The sequence below is a fragment of the Neoarius graeffei genome, chromosome 22 (assembly GCF_027579695.1).
Source record: "Neoarius graeffei isolate fNeoGra1 chromosome 22, fNeoGra1.pri, whole genome shotgun sequence".
Classification (NCBI taxonomy): domain Eukaryota; kingdom Metazoa; phylum Chordata; class Actinopteri; order Siluriformes; family Ariidae; genus Neoarius; species Neoarius graeffei.
This window is the reverse complement of record NC_083590.1, coordinates 58,281,607-58,298,267: the sequence shown is the minus strand read 5'-3', so window position 1 is coordinate 58,298,267 and position 16,661 is coordinate 58,281,607. Positions and strand designations below refer to the sequence as shown.

The 16,661-nt window shown below is 40.8% G+C and overlaps 1 protein-coding gene across 4 annotated transcripts in view; it reads left to right on the top strand.

Annotated features, from left to right (window-relative positions):
• LOC132870996 (gastrula zinc finger protein XlCGF26.1-like) overlaps nt 1-16,661 on the top strand; it is a 106,352-nt gene that overhangs the window by 22,350 nt on the left and 67,341 nt on the right. Inside the window, exon 2 of one of the 4 annotated variants that reach the window (XM_060905106.1) lies at nt 13,741-13,912. The exons of 2 other annotated variants lie outside the window; for them this stretch is intronic. In XM_060905106.1, the coding sequence (XP_060761089.1) occupies nt 13,753-13,912 (160 nt within the window). In that variant the 5' untranslated portion in view covers nt 13,741-13,752. Of the gene's footprint in view, nt 1-13,740; nt 13,913-16,661 lie in introns of those variants that run through there. One more of the 4 variants, XM_060905108.1, reaches the window with a different exon arrangement.

Below are 16,661 nucleotides of genomic sequence, written 5' to 3'. Positions count from 1 at the left end.
AGGATTCAGAGGGAGGCGTCCCTCACATGATGTCACGAAAATCAATGTTTGGTGGGAAATCCAAATGCCAAGTTTTTTCAGAGGCTGACCAATTCACCTCAAATGGTTTGATTTCAACTGAATTTTTCTGGTATTGCGCAAGGTAAACGAATTGCGGAGAATGCAGAATGTTACAGATATTTGACCAAAGTTTAATATAAAATAGGAGAATTACATTGATCTTGCTCCTGAATTTACCCGTGATATGCACTTTTAAGGTCAATAGTAGTATTTTAAAAACAATGCAAAATTTGGTAGCCAATGCAGTGTGGATAAGACAGGGGTGATGGGGTCATATCTTCTAGTTCTAGTAAGGACTCTTTCTGCTGTGTTTTGAACTGACTGGAGCTTGTTTATGCACTTAGTGGAATATCCAGAAAGTAAGGCAATACAATAATCCAACCTGGAGGGAACGAAAGCATGAACTAGTTTTTCTGCATCATGTAGTGACATTATATTTCTTAACTTGGCAATATTTCTGAGATGAAAGAAAGCTAACCTTATAATGTTATCAGTATGAGTTTCAAACAAAAGACTGGAGTCAATGATCACACCAAGGTCTTTGACTGCTGCACGTGAAAAAACAAAGGCCATCTAGAGTTACTCTGTAATCAGAAAACCTACTTCTAGCTGCATGTGGTCCTAATACAGGTACTTCTGTCTTGTCCGAGTTAAGTAGAAGGAAATTCATAAGCATCCTGTGTCTAACGTTCTTGACACATTTCTCAGTTTTATTAAGCTATTGTGTCTCATCTGGCTTTTCAGAAACATACAGTTGTGTCATCGCCTAACAGTCGCAGCTGATATCATGCTTACGAATAACCTAACCCATAGGTAGCAGCTATAAAGGAAAAAAAGCAGTGGGCCTCAGACAGAATCTTGTGGAACATCAAACTTGACCTTAGTATGCACAGAAAAATCACTATTTACATCAACAAACTGATAATGATCAGTTAAATAAGAGCTGGGCCAGGAGAGGGCCGTTCCCTTAACTCTCACAACGTTTTCTAATCTGTCCAGGAGAATGGAATGATCAGTGGTGTCAAAGGCTGCACTAAGGTCAAGCAATACAAGCAGGGAGACACAGCCCTGATCAGACGCCAACAGTCCAGGACTCAACGTTAACTTTTGACACCTTTTGCCCTGCAGGGAAAATTGCCTCAAAATTTTTGCCCACCTTGAATTTCCTTTTGCCCTAAAACTTTGTGGTATTTCGGCAATTTTTCAAGTGCATGGTTCAAGGCAATACTGATTATGTTTTCTAGGGATATAATTGAGTGATTTTAACAAAAGTACATGTTTAAAACAAAAATTTAAACACCTTTATTTCTGCAACAGAAAAGTAAGACAAGCCCTGAAAACATGAAGCGTAAATCAATATCCTATATGTAAGACTTGTGTACTGTACTACTACGCAATACGTCTTTTTATATAGAGTTTAGGACACAGAGCACACATTGTTTTGCCTGTAACAATGACTAGCAATCTCGCAAAGATGAATTATAAAACTAAAAACATGATAAAACAGGAGTCTGCACTGCAGTACTGTCTTATCATTCAGGTTCCCATTGCATTTAGGAGGGAATTAAACAACCTGCCTTCCTCATCTTCACCTGCATGATGGGCCAATGATAAATGGGGTAAGATGTGTTCATTTATGGGATAATTTGCAATGTAAATGATGTACATTTTACTATTTGAAACACAAAAGCATGTCTTTCCATTCATTGAATGTACTTACCACTAGCTTTTTCTCATATATATACACACACACACACGCACGCGCGCGCATGTATGTGTATGTACAGCCACATACAAAAAAAGTTGTAAGCCTCCATACTCTTCCATGCTTTCATCTGTTTTGCGGTGTAGAAGGATGTCTGCAACACCAGATAGTTCAAGCTGTCGGGGAACTCGACTGAAGGATAGTTTTCGAGATTATATGACCTCCTCCTTTCCCAGACTTTTGGGGTCTATTGCATTGCACATAGCAATCTTCTGAGTATATCTAAAGCAAGCAGTGGCTTCTAGATTACGAGCATACTCTGATAAGCTATCACAAGTTGTTTGCACTATGGCAGCCATTTTGGTTTGCTTGACCACCAGCTGTTTTACCGGAAGTGAGATCGCAAAGAAAAGTCATGCGACTGAAACCCAAGAACACCCAGTCATCTTACTGACCTGTTGCCAATTAACCAAATTAGTTGTGTTAGCATTACATAACTTTTTGAGTCTTTTGTTGCCCCGTCCCAACTTTTCTGAAATGTGTTGCTGACATTAAATTCAAAATGAGCATATATTTTTCAAAAAAACAATACAATTTCTGTTTCAACATTTGATATGTTGTCTTTGTACTATTTTCAATGAAATATAGGGTTTCCATGAATTGCAAATCTTCACATTCTGTTCTTATTTGTTTTGCACAGTGTCACAACTTTTTTGCAATTGAGTTTGTAATTAGCTGAACTGACTGGGTAGACTTTTTTTTTTTTTGGCTACATATGTTCGTATAAAGAACTTCATATGTATTGCAGTGTTTTCCCCAGAAAAAAATTAAAGCCCTAAATTCTGGCATGATAAAACACAGACAATTGAGCGCCAATGGCGCAAAGCGAAACTAGGGGGGTCCGGGGCCATGCCCCCCCCCCCCCGGAAAATTTCTTGAAAATACATGCTCTCAGGTACATTTTCAGGGTCTCTGAGAGGTTTTAGATACATGATTATAGGATAGATTTTAACAGTGCTTCAATGATTTCTGACCTAAATAGTATTAATGTATACACATTTGAAATTTCACCTTAAAGTTCAACATGCAAGTTAAACTGTGTTGTTAGTTTTTTTTTTTTTCTTTTTTATCAGACATCTAATTTTTGGGTTTGTTTACCTGACATGTTTCGACGTACAACTTCCGTCTTCCTCAGAGTGTCACCCACTCTGAGGAAGACGGGTGACACTCTGAGGAAGACGGAAGTTGTACGTCGAAACATGTCAGGTAAACAAACCCAAAAATTAGATGTCTGATAGAAAAAAAAAAAAACTAGCTATATATAATATAAGACATAATGAACGTAATCGAAAGATAAACTGTTTTGTTATAGATTACTTAGGTATACGATAGATTTGAAAATCTACGGGGATACCTTGCACTTAATTATCTATGATCAAGTACTGTAGTGTTGTAACAAAAATGTGCATGAAAATATGAACAGTGGTTTGTTCCATCTTATGCAATCCAATGAAGAGAATCGATCATCATGACCTCCTGTTGATCACAAAGGGATCTGAACCTAAGAACTGCCACCTTAAAATAAGTTGCTGTATTACTAAAACTGTAATGATTTAGAATGTTTCTGATGCAATTACCGTAATATATGTAGAACTAAGATGCACTGAAAAGAAAAGTAAGGCAACTACATATTATAAAGTTTAAATTTTGGCACTTTATTAAATGGACTAGATTAAGATTAAAACGTATTTAAAGGAAAAGAAAACTTAATTCATACATTTAAGTTTGCAGAAAGATTATGTATTTATAAAAACATTCATGAAGAGATTGTGTTAATAAGTGTCAAATGTAGTATAATTTTGAATAATAATGTTAAGCATATTTGGCAGTGTAATGTCACTGTGAGCCTTTAACAAAAGAATAATCCGGAGCCGCCTTTTGTTAAATGGATCCCAGGGACATCACACTGCCAAAAATGCTCCTGATTATTATTTGAAATTATGCTGTATTTGACACATTTGGACAGCTTCATTTCGTGAGAGTGTTTATAAGTACATAATCTTTCTGCAAACCCAAACTAATGAATTAAGTTTTCTACTCCTTTAAAGCAGATTAATTTTCCTTGGCTTTTGCTTGGCCCAATGTTGGGCAGCCCTCTCATAGTCCATCTCGCTGTCATCCATGCTGATGTGGATCAAATTGTCCAGCGAGTCTTCTCCTAGCTTATTAAAATCAGTCGGCTTTTTCCGTCTGGTGGGGGACAACATGGGCAGCCAATGAGATCGCTTACAATGAATCGGAAACTTCCGGGATGTTTGACGTTTTCTTTCAATGTTTTTATTGGACAGTTTGAACACGTGATCTTGACATAGCCAACAGATTAGTTTGTTTACATCATACCACGCGGACATATTACTTTGACAGAATCAACACAAACATTGGAAAAAAAAAAAGGAGCGCTTTTTTTAACACAAATATCAATCAGTATGTAAATGGATCTGTTATTTCCTCTCCTATGTATCTAGTTACTTGTGGGTAGGAAATTTTAACGTATCGGCATTAGGGATGTTAACCGATGACCGTTTGACTGATGGTTGACCGAATCAACGTCAACTGGTTAAATTATTTTTTTTTTGGTTGTCGGTTAAAAAAAAAAATCAATTGTTTTGAAGCTGCCGATTTTGGAGCGGAGAACCTGGAATTCTGTGTTGTAAACGCTTGGGGCATGCCATTTGGTGTAAGGACGACAGCTGACAAATCAGAAACACCCATTTAGTCATGTCCCGCCTTCCCGCCCCAGTTGAAGACGGCTGCCACTCAGCGAAAGAAAAGTCTGTGTTGGATTACATTTTACTACGTAACATCAAGGAAATTCTTGACTATCAAAGAACCAAGAACACGGCGCATGAATGAAGTCGATGGTTGATTAGTCTGGTGAATATCAATGTCAACGTAATAATAATACACAAGATCTGAACTAAAACCTGGTTACTCACTGATGTTACTTAGCATCAGACAGTTGCTATATTAGCTTAGCGGCTAATCAGCTCAGCTCCAGCTATCCCATTCCCAATGGCTGTGCACAATTAGCAGCCATGTAACCGTAATATCAGTAGCTGGAAAACAATTGCAGTATGAGGTCTCTGTGGCTCACTTTGAAGAAAAGTGCCTAGTCCGTAGCAGTATGCAATATCAACACACAGCCTACTGCAGTTAACCGTAAACACCAGGGCAGGGCTCTACACTAACTTTTTTTTTTCCAGGAGCGCACGTGCTCCTAAGTTAAAAATTTTAGGAGCACAGGGGAAAAAAATAGGGGCACAAGCAGGTTTTCATTTTAAAGGTTTATTGCAGCGCAAACCTTAGACACACCAACACATAAAACGCAAAATTCAATTGAGAATGAATGAATGAACAAACACATGAATAACGGACAACTGAATGAATGAACAAACAGTAGCTAAACAGAGAGCAGAGCTAATAACATCATCAAGGACAGCTCCCACCCTGGCTCTGAGTTCTTTGACTTGCTGCCCTCAGGCAGGAGTTACAGGTGCATCAAAGCAAGGACCAACAGACTCAAAAACAGTTTTGTTTTTTTTTTTTTTTTTTCTTCCCACAGGCCATAACCACCTTGAACAATTAGCCTTTTTCACATTACATCACTTGCAGGGGAACTTGTATCCGTTTTCAGCCTTTTGAATGGAAGAAGAGGTATACGGTGGCAACATATGTTAACAAAACTGTGTCATTCACAGATAAGATTGAAAATAATATTGCGCATTGTTGTTTATCATTACGTATTGTTAGCAACCATTCCAGTCACCTATCTGCCTTGTTTTGGAAAGGAAGTTTACTGACTTTCTATGGTTGCACTGCAAAAAATAAAAATCTTAGGAAGTTTATTTGTCTATTTTCAAGTCAAAACATCTAGCCACCCTTATTATAAGACATAATTGCCCAACAAGCAAAACCTCATTTAGCTAGAAAGGCTAGTTTTTAGACAGTCCATCTTGAAAATCTTGTATAGACAAAATGTCTTGAAAAAGTCTTATTTGGAGCACCTTTGAAAATAAAACAAGTTTTTTTTTTTTTTTTAAACAAGTAAGTACATTTTGGACATTTGTCAAATGCGGTTCATCTTGTTTCAAGAAAAAAAAAACAAAGTATGCTTGTTTTGGGAATAAATTAACTTTACTGAAATCTTTGAATCTTTCATTACAATTCAACTCCACCTTACAGATCCTAAGTTTACTGCGACTGTTTTCTCAGTCATTCAGAGTGAGCTCCTTCTAGATGCTCTACATACTCTAGACCAGACAAGTGCCTTCAAAAAGGCTATGAGTGAGGGGAGGGCGTTTTAGTGAGGTCTTTTTGGAATGCTGTGAGTTAAGTTCAGTGGTTTTTTTTTTTTTGTTGTTGTTGTTTTTTGTGCCTGATCTTGTAAACCCCTCGTACACATGAATAGTCAGTGCCCCCAAAATGCACTGTTGCTTTGGCGTTGTGTAAGCACTGTAAGTCAAAATGCGTAGACAACATTATTTATTTATTTATTTATTTATTTTTTGGTGCCTGAGGTCCTGGGGAAGTGGAATCTTAAGAGATGTTTTAATGTTTGAATGTTGAAATGGGGAAAAAAAATAAACTTGTTGCAATGCTACACGTGTCGTCAACTTGATTCAAGATGGTTTCTGGTCTCATATCGAGATCGTTATCAGTATGTCGATATAAATGGTGATATTTCTAGACGTACCGAGGTAAAGTTTGGTGTTCCACAAGGTTCTGTCTTGGGTCCACTGCTTTTTTCTCTATATATGTTACCTCTGGGCGATATTATTCGTAAACATTGTATTAGTTTCCACTGTTATGCTGATGACACACAGTTGTATGTTTCTGCAAAACCTGATGAGAGACACCAGCTTAATAAAATTGAGGAATGTGTTAAGGACATTAGACACTGGATGCTTATAAATTTCCTTCTGCTTAACTCTGACAAGACTGAAGTACTTGTGCTAGGACCACATACAGCTAGAAGTAAGTTTTCTGATTACACAGTAACTCTGGATGGCCTTTCTGTTTCTTCACGTGCAGCAGTAAAAGACCTCGGAGTGATTATTGACCCCAGTCTTTCATTCGAAACTCACATTGATAACATCACCCGGATAGCTTTCTTTCATCTCAGAAATATTGCAAAGATAAGAAATTTAATGTCATTGCATGATGCAGAAAAACTAGTCCATGCTTTCGTTACCTCCAGGTTGGATTATTGTAATGCCTTACTGTCTGGATGTTCCAATAAGTGCATAAACAAGCTCCAGTTAGTTCAAAATGCCGCAGCAAGAGTCCTTACTAGAACTAGAAAATATGACCACATCACGCCTGTCTTATCCACACTGCATTGGCTCCCAATCAAATTTCGTATTGATTATAAAATACTACTATTGACCTTTAAAGCACTAAATGGTCTCGCACCACAGTACCTGAGTGAACTTCTGCTCCTCTATGACCCGCCACGCCTACTTAGATCAAAAGGTGCAGGCTATCTGCTGGTACCTCGTATAGTGAAGGCTACATCAGGGGGCAGAGCCTTTTCTTACAAAGCCCCACTGTTATGGAACAGCCTTCCAAGTAATGTTCGGGAATCAGACACAGTCTCAGCATTTAAGTCTAGGCTGAAAACATATCTGTTTAGTCAAGCCTTTTGTTAATGGTGTTTGAGGTAAAGGAGTAGATCTGGAGGGTCCTCAGACATAGAGTGTTTTGGTAAACTGGGATGTATGGATGCTGTCAGTCCCCACTCGCTTGCTCACTCAAGTTTGTTGACGGTGCAGTGGCTGGCTGCTTTATGTCCCGGGGCTCCCTCATGCCTGTGTTACCTTCTGGCTCTCTCCTTTTAGTTATGCTGTCATAGTTAGTTGCCGGAGTCCCTGCTTGTACTCGGTGCAATATGTATACTGTTCCTACTTATTCAGGTGACATTGGGCATACCTAACCACCTGTGTTTTCTTTCTCTCCCCCCCCCACCCCAAATCTGTCCCTCTGAGTTACATGGAGTCAACAGGAAATCTTTTGGTGGAGACGGTGGGGACCTCGACTGGCTATCGTAGCCTGCAGGGAATCGGCCGTCAGACATTCTGTCGCATGTCCCAGACCCGGTTAAATGTAACTGAATTGTCTTGGCCAGGCCTAACGGTCCCATCTGCATCTCATCATTGCTGAGGAGTGTGCTCCCATCACCCAATCAAGCATCCAGCCAGAGCAGGTCATGATATATTTTTTACCATATTAACATGCCATTGTGCGTCATGCCTGATGTAAAGACTCTCGTCTCTGCGAGCCTACCACACAGATTTAATACTTGTCATTTTTAGGGCATACCTAACAACGTGTTTTCTTTCTCTCCCCCCCGCCCCCCCATCTGTCCCTCTGAGTTACATATTGATCCTGGGATTGAGATGCTGGCCTCTTCTGCCCCTCGGACCTGCTTGATCCATCCTGGTGCCCTGTGTCTGGTCGGAGTTTTATCGCCCCACTCCTGTGAAGGACGGCCCCATGAGGACAGTTGAGGGTTATACCTGTTAAAACTGTTAATATTATAGTCAGGCTGTCTGTTGTTGCCCAAATGAGGATGGGTTCCCTTTTGAGTCTGGTTCCTCTCGAGGTTTCTTCCTCATGTCGTCTGAGGGAGTTTTTCCTTGCCACCGTCGCCACAGGCTTGCTCATTGGGGATAGATTAGGGATAAAATTAGCTCATGTTTTAAGTCGTTCAAATTCTGTAAAGCTGCTTTGCGACAATGTTTATTGTTAAAAGCGCTGTACAAATAAACTTGATTTGATTTGATTTGATTTATTTTACTAATTACAGGTCACAAAAGGAGAATCTTTTAAGCTAGCAATGCTTAGTTGTAGAATTTAACAATCCTAATATTAGTATATTTATCTTTAAATTCAGTTTTTACTGCTAAAACTTTGTCATGAATTTAAGTGAAATGCCCTTAAAATGAAATAAATAAAAATGACTTGAATGGCTAAATATAAGAAGTACGATCTTGTTATAAGAACTATATTGATTATTTTGAGTTAATCAGATCTCGCACAGTAAGTTCCCCAATCTTATTTTGGAATTATTTCATCTAAAAACAGGTTAGATTTTTCATCTTTCTTAAAGAAATCTTACCAAGTCAAATTTGACTAGTTCCATTGGCAGGTTTTTTTTCACCTGTTTCAAGCAAATATGCTTTGTTTTAATCTTTTATTTCTTATTTTTGAAAGGCCATTTTTTTGCAGTGTGCTACTTGTTAGCCAGCAGATTAGCATGCCGCCTCTTCTTCCATTCAAAAGGCTGAAAACGGATGTGAGGTTCTTCTGCAAGTGACGTAATGTGAAAAAGGCTAATTACATGCACTGACTGATGCCACTTCTGGCAGGTGCAACAATGCACCAACAAGGACCTAAAAGGACAATATTCTCACACTTACCTGATACAGTGCAATACTTATTACAGTGCAACCTCACAGAGCAACTTTTTAGTTTTTATGGGCAATTCCATGTAAATGTCAACCTCACCATGCAAAAATAAAGCAACATGTAATACATCAAAACCACTCCCAGAGATATCACCTAGGCCTGTATTTTACAGATGTGAATAAGTTGAACCAATTTGTCACAAGAATTGTTACCTTCGCCTTCACTACTTTAGCTAATGACACGAATAACTTTGATCATGTACAATTCTATATTATTGCCACAAGCCACAGAAATGTATGCTAAAATCCACAAAACAGCAAAACAATAGCCATCCTAAATATTATTTAAGAACTTTTGATAGTTTTAACTGACATTTAGAGAGTTTTTCAAAGGGTTATGGTGGTTAAATTGCTGATTTTCTAAACATATGCCATGTCTATTAGCTTTTGTATATTTTATATTTCTACACTTTTACATCCATACCCAATACAATGCAATACCAAATACAGTGCAATATCCAGAGTTTTGTAGCTGAACTGAGTTTCTATAACTAATGTGCAATTAACATCTGCAACTCATCACGCCCAGTTGTATATATATATTCTTTTGTTTTTCTGCTGTGTTGTGACATGCACCATTTGTATATACTGTATATTATTTGTTTTTCTGCTGTGTTGTATATTCCCATCTAAATGTTTGCACTGGGGTGTGTGCTTTCCATCTCGTTATATAATTTTCCCACACCTTCTCCCATCGTTCTAGCTTTCTTCACTACACTTTCTTCCTTGTCCATTCTTTTATTCTTGTTTCCACCATCATTGCTTTTAAAAAAAACGCCGTTTTATTCTCTGCATAGCGAATATATTTCTCAGCTCGGTCTGAACCAGCTCTCAGTTATCTCTCAGTTGAATGATCTGATGAATCCCTAAAAAGCACTTTTCCCACCTAATGCCACACCCACAACATACAACCGTGGGAAAGAGGGGCAATCACAGAAAGATGAGTAGAAAACGGGAAATGTTACGGGGGATATTTATTGTGATAGTAGGCTATTGTAGCGTCAGCACAAAAGCACCAGACTCAACTTTAACTGAAAGTGTTATTCAGTAGCCTAAACTTATTCAAGCTACAGACCGAGAAGAATAAAAATGCTGAAATCTCATGTCCCGGTAAAACGCACTAGCATGGCAGAACGGCAAAAAAAAGTAACTTTTTCACTCCCCCAACCCCCCCCCCCCCCCCCCCCCCCCCCAGTGCTCTCAGAGTGAAAAAGTTAAATTTACAGAGGCAATGCACGCAACTACAGACAGGGAGCAAGGCACAGGCAGAACACACACACACACACACGTACGTACACAACACTGAACACACACACTTGAACGTTTGATACATTTTAGAATGTTAAACTCATCGCGTCTGTGCTCAGTGCTTTCCTAAATTGTCAGCCACAAGAAGCCCTCGCACGAATGCGCGTGGTTTTTTTTTTCATCGTTCGCATGCCGAAAAATTCGCTCACAAATGCACCAGGGGCCGTATCGCTAAAACGTCCTATCTTCAATGAAAAGTTTAGATGGGACAAGTGTATGATAGGATTGTTTTCAATAGGCTACTCAATGCAAGCACCTGTAGTGACTGAGCTAAAGCTTGCCGCTTAGAAAATGACGGCAATTTATTGAGAACATGTTCACACTGATATTTTTAATGCCAAGTTGCAACTTAACAAAAGTGCGTGCCCCTTGCTGACACGGCCGCAGACACAGACCTGGGTGGAGAAGGTCGAGGGGGGATTTCACGCTTCTCACGATGTCTCTAAGCTGGAGCCATTTGTCCTCCGCTCCAATACAAACCCCTAGACGTCAGTGCCGCGTTGGACTAAATGTTTTGCGCTGTAGAAAAGGTAATGTGAGTGGAGGGCAGCGACTGGGACTGAATGTGCGGATGCTCGCGGTTAGATTTAGAATAGATTCTAATAATTCCAGTTCTAGAATTTTAAACTCGTAGGTTAACCGACTTTAACCGGCTAATGAGGCTCGGTGGTCGGTCAAGATTTTTTTTTTTAGTTTTCACCATCCCTAATCGGCATAAATCTAAGCGTATCGGATTTTAACTAAAGCAACTAAGCGTATCGGCAGGCAGAGCAAGCGTATCGGGCCCGATACGCTAAAACGCTTTGGGGAAACCCATGGTATTGAATTTTTGTTCAGGTTTTTGTATGATGACTAGATTATCATTATGAATAACTGTGACACCTTCTCCTCAACCAGTTGGATGAGGCTGATGCATATAGTTGAGGATGAAGTGTATAGCTTCATTTAAATGCTCCATACTCATTTGGTTTGATCCACATTTCCGTTAAACATAGTGCATTAAACTCCTGATCCGTAATAATTCCATGAACAATTCGTCTCATGCTGCAGTGCTACACTGATAGTGTTGCAGTTAAATCATTACTTGTGGTAATTAATGACTACTTAACTACATAAGATCAAAAGAAAACATTAACAGTCTTGTTTTAAACATCACTATAAGATTTTTTATAATATGTAGTCATATAATATGAACATTTCAATTTCAGCAAAAACATGAATAAAAACCATATTTAATTTGACAACTTTAAATCATGCAATGTCTCTGAGTTAGTGCACTTGTGGGTCTGAAATGGAACTGAATAAGTAAACGTCTTTCTACACTGTGAGCAGTGAAACGGCTTCTCCCCTTTGTGAATGGACTGGTGTATTTCGAGATGACTCTGCATCGCAAAACTCTCTCCACACTGTGAGCAATGATGCGTGTTGGAGCCAGTATTAACCCTTTGTGTTAGTGTGTGTGCACCCTCTACAGGCCTGGAGGATATTGTGTCCAGAGGGATGATAAATACCTGGCCAGGAAAAGCTAGTATCTCACTGGTCTGCGACAGCTTGCGACAAATGACAAACGTCATTCGCAAAAGAGTTTCTAAAGTGTCTTGAAACATTCACGGGGCTTCTCAATTTCCTCGCATGAGTCGCAAAGTGTCGCTCCTTTGTCGCTGAAATTTTGAACATGTTCAAAAAATTAGTGCGACAAAATTTCTCTCAAAATAGCTGCGTCGCTGGTGTCGCAAAGCCGTCGCGAACCCTTCTCAAGTCAGTTTCCTTGAGGCTTCCTCTACTTCCCTGCCTGCTGAGGGAAAGCCGGGCTGCAACAGCCTGCGACTAGTTGGGGAGACAACAATTGCGGTAAAATATGCAAATATCAATTCAGTGTGATTCCGAGTGAAAATTGTCGCTAATTTGCATATTTTATCGCAACTGTTGTGTCTCCAACTAGTTGCGGGCTGTCGCAGCTCAGTGAGATACTACCCAAAGGACCAGGTGTGGCTGATTGGAGACAACAGCTTTTTATGTCTGTCTCCTGCTGTGAAAAGAACAAGAAGAAAGAGAGCACAACTTTATTCATCATACACTTGTGAAATTCCTCTCTGTATTTAAATTTAACTCATCTGAAGCAGTGAACACACACCTGCGCGCACACATACCCAGAGCAGTGGGCAGCCATGCTAACAGCGCCCGGGGAGCAATTGGGAGTTAGGTGCCTCGCTCAAGGGCACCTCAGCCCAAGGCCATCCCATGTTAACCTCTCCACATGTCTTTGAACTGTGGGGGAAACTGGAGCACCTGGAGGAAACCCACGCAGACATGGGGAGAACATGCAAACTGCACACAGAAAGGCCCCCGCCGGCCGCTGGTGACAGTGCTAACCACTTACACCACCGTACCGCCCAAACTGTGCTCCAGTTTACCATCTTGTAGGGGTGTACTGGTATATGTATTTGTACCGGACCAATTGCAGTACGATGCAGATGTGTACCAAATGCAATCTTTAAACAGTAATTAACTTAAATTTAACTGTAATGCATAACACGAATTCAATACATTTGAAGTTCTTCATACCAACTGTCCAGGTTGTTGTGTTATGCTGAGATAATCATTATAAATAACCGCGACACCGCCTCTTCTGCCAGTTAGGTGAGGGTGGTGTATATAGTAACTGTAACCAGGAGGACTAGTTTCATTTAATGCATGGTTTAATCCATGTTTCTCTTAAACACAGTACATTAAACTTCTGATCAGTAATAAGTTCATTAACAATTAGTGCTTTAAATGCAAGAGATCTCATATTTGGTAGTCCTACCTTCAGATCAAAGGTGCTGGCAGTGGCTGTACAGTCAGTATGATGCAATTTTATATTATCTAGATTACTAGAGCAACCTCTGAGTATTACTACTAGTTTTTCGTTTAGCTTGGGAAACACAGTCTCTATATAGTGGACCCTGAGTGATGACTCTGTGCAGCTAGCAGACAGTCAGTTTAGCCTGTTCGTCTACTCCCTGGCCTTGGCTCTGGATTGTCACAGATTAATTAGGCCTCTACTGAGAATATGAACTACGCTGTGAGAAATGAGAGCAGCACCTTCCCGAGTGGGATGAATACCGTCCCGCCCTAACAGATTTGTTGTTTGATCTTTAGCTGTGTGAGGACATGAAAGCCGAGATATCCAGGGATGGAGGGACGTCAGAAGTCCGTGTGAAGAAAGAGGAGACACTGGAGCTGAAAATCTACAACCATGGAAATGACCTCGACAATCCACCTGAAGGTCTCTCTGTTAAAGTGGAAGATCCTGACAATAAAGACCATCTCTGTAAGACATCAGGCCACTCTGGTGCTCAGTAACACTCACTGTTTATTCTACCCTGCACACTATCTGGTGCACTAAAAGTGCAATACAGTACATTTGGGATGTAGCTTCAGTCTCTGATAATCAACAAATTGAACCTGATGTTTTTATTGATAAAGTATGAACTTTGTAAAATATGATAGCAAGGAATGAGAGAAACTAAACACTTTATTTGTTTATTTATTTATTTAGAATAGAATGCCGTTATTGTCACTGCACAAATGTCCAACAAAATTTAGTTCGTCATAGGGGAACAAAGCCACTGCATACATGCGTGCCACCACTCTTGGGCACTTCAGGCCAAGGCCATCCCATTTTAACCTTAACTGCATGTCTTTGAACCATGAGGGAAGCTGGAGCACCTGGAGGAAACCCATGTAGACACGGGAGAACATACAAACTCCACACAGAAAGGTACCCCGTCAGCTGCTGGGCTTGATCCTAGAACCTTCTTGCTGTGAGGTGACGGTGCTAACCACTACACCACCGTGCTGCCCATTTATTTCCTTAAAATACATTAGTCGTTATAAACCAGTGATGTTAACCTGAACCAAATAAGTATGGAATATCACACGATGGGTCATGCTGTTAGATAAAAATCTATGCCGGGTGATTTATTTTCATATAACAGCACAGCCCAAAGCGTATTATTCACCTCATACTGCACTGATTTGCCTATGATTATCATTTTTAATTTATTAATGAATGACACATTGCATGTTTTATTTGTTTCTGTTTACATTTATTGTTACAGAATGTCTGCCATTCTCTCCAGCCACTCATGTGTTTTCTTCAGAGCCAAAAAAAAACGCAAGTGGTTGTGTTACTGAGAAACCAGAAAGCACAAACTCCTCTGTCCTGAAGACTTTCCCATCATGGGGAAACTTAATGACTGATACCTGGATCTCCTTCCATAAACGTTAAATAAACATGCCCTTATGTCTTCACCACATTAAAAGATTTTTTTTTTTTTCTTCTACGCATTTTTCTCTCCAATGTGGTCACCTGCTGGTATCCACCCACTAGCCAGGTCTCTCTAACCATGTGAGTGAAGGCTAACATGTGATTCTTCCAAGACATGTAAAGCCATCAAATGCCTTGTAACAAGTCCATGATATGGATTGAGTACAGAAGCACGGCAGGCGGGAGATGATATTTACACACACACATTTATTTTGGCTTTTCAGCTTCACACTCGCTCGATTTTAGGACACGGACATGCGTGCACATAGTTGTGCTGTGGTCCAGGGAGCTCTCTTCTCTTTGCTCTCCTCCTCCTTTTCTATCCTCCACTGTCACTGCAACACACACAAAACATTAATTGACAATAGGTGTAATGACTTTGCCACTGACCTTCATTGGCCCCGCCCTCCATTCACAATCTGACACTTGGCCATGCCCTCACTACCACACACCCCTGCCCAACTCACTGGAGCCGTTCAGACTGCAGACCCCCCCCCCCCCCCCCCCAATGAAACAGGAATTCTGGCACCGCCATCTGTGCCCCCGGCTTGTGGACCACCTCAAATTTAAACGGCTGGAGGGCGAGATACCGACAGGTGATCTGCGCATTGGCATCCTTCATGTGGTGGAGCCACTGGAGGGGTATGTGGTCTGAACAGAGGGTGAAAGGGTGCCCCAGCAGGTAGTATCGGAGAGTGAGGACAGCACACTTGATGGCCAAGCACTCCTTTTCGATGGTGCCGGACTTAATTTGATGCATTGAGATCTTGCAGCTGATGTACAGCACAGGATGTTCCTCGCTCTCCATCTTCTGGGACAAAACGGCCCCCAGCCCTCTGTCTGACGCATCCATCTGCAAAATAAAGGGGAGAGAGAAGTTAGGGGAGTGTAGAAGTGCCCCCCCCCCCCCCCCCCCCCCAAACACACACACAGTGCAGCTTTTACCTTTAGTGAAAACCTGTTGACTGCTCCGTCCACTGGACCGGATCTGATGCTCTGTTTTTAATGAGATTAGTCAGCGGGCTGGTGACATCTGAATAATTAGGTATGAACTATGGTAGTAGCCAGCCATCCCTGGAACTGTCTCACCCCCTTTTTGGTCTTGAGGTTTCGGGCAGGCTGCAGTCTTGTCAATTTGGGGACGCATCTGCCCATGACCCAAGTGGAAACCCAGATACTGTACTTCCACCCGTCCAATTGCACACTTTTTTGGGTTAGCTGACGCAGAGGGAGCGTGGGGGCAGGGAATCTTGTTCATGAGTTGCTGGAATGTAGCTGGTGCCCCAAATAACCCAAAAGGAAATGTGACAAATTGCTGTAATCCAGACAGTGTAGAAAAGGCTGTTTTCTCTCAGGATAGAGGAGTCAAGGGGGCCTGCCAATATCCCTTTGTTAAATCAAGTGTCAAATAAAAGCGAGCGGCACCTTAATCGATTAAGCAACTCACTGCGAGGCATTGAGTATGTGTCATATTTAGACACCGCGTTGACTTTTCTGTAGTCCACAAAGAACCAGACTGACCCATCAGTCTTGGGACCCAGGATCACTGGGCTGCTCCAGTCACTGTGCCACTCCTTGATTATGCCCATTTCGAGCATGGCCTTGAGTTCTTCCCGAACCACCTGTTGTTTTTGTTTTGTTTTCTTTTGTTTTCAGGCAAGCGGTAAGGGTGGCTACACACCACCCCGGGGGCGTTTCAGTGTGGTGTTTTATGATGTGGGTGCAGCTGGGAAGGGGGTGATAACATATC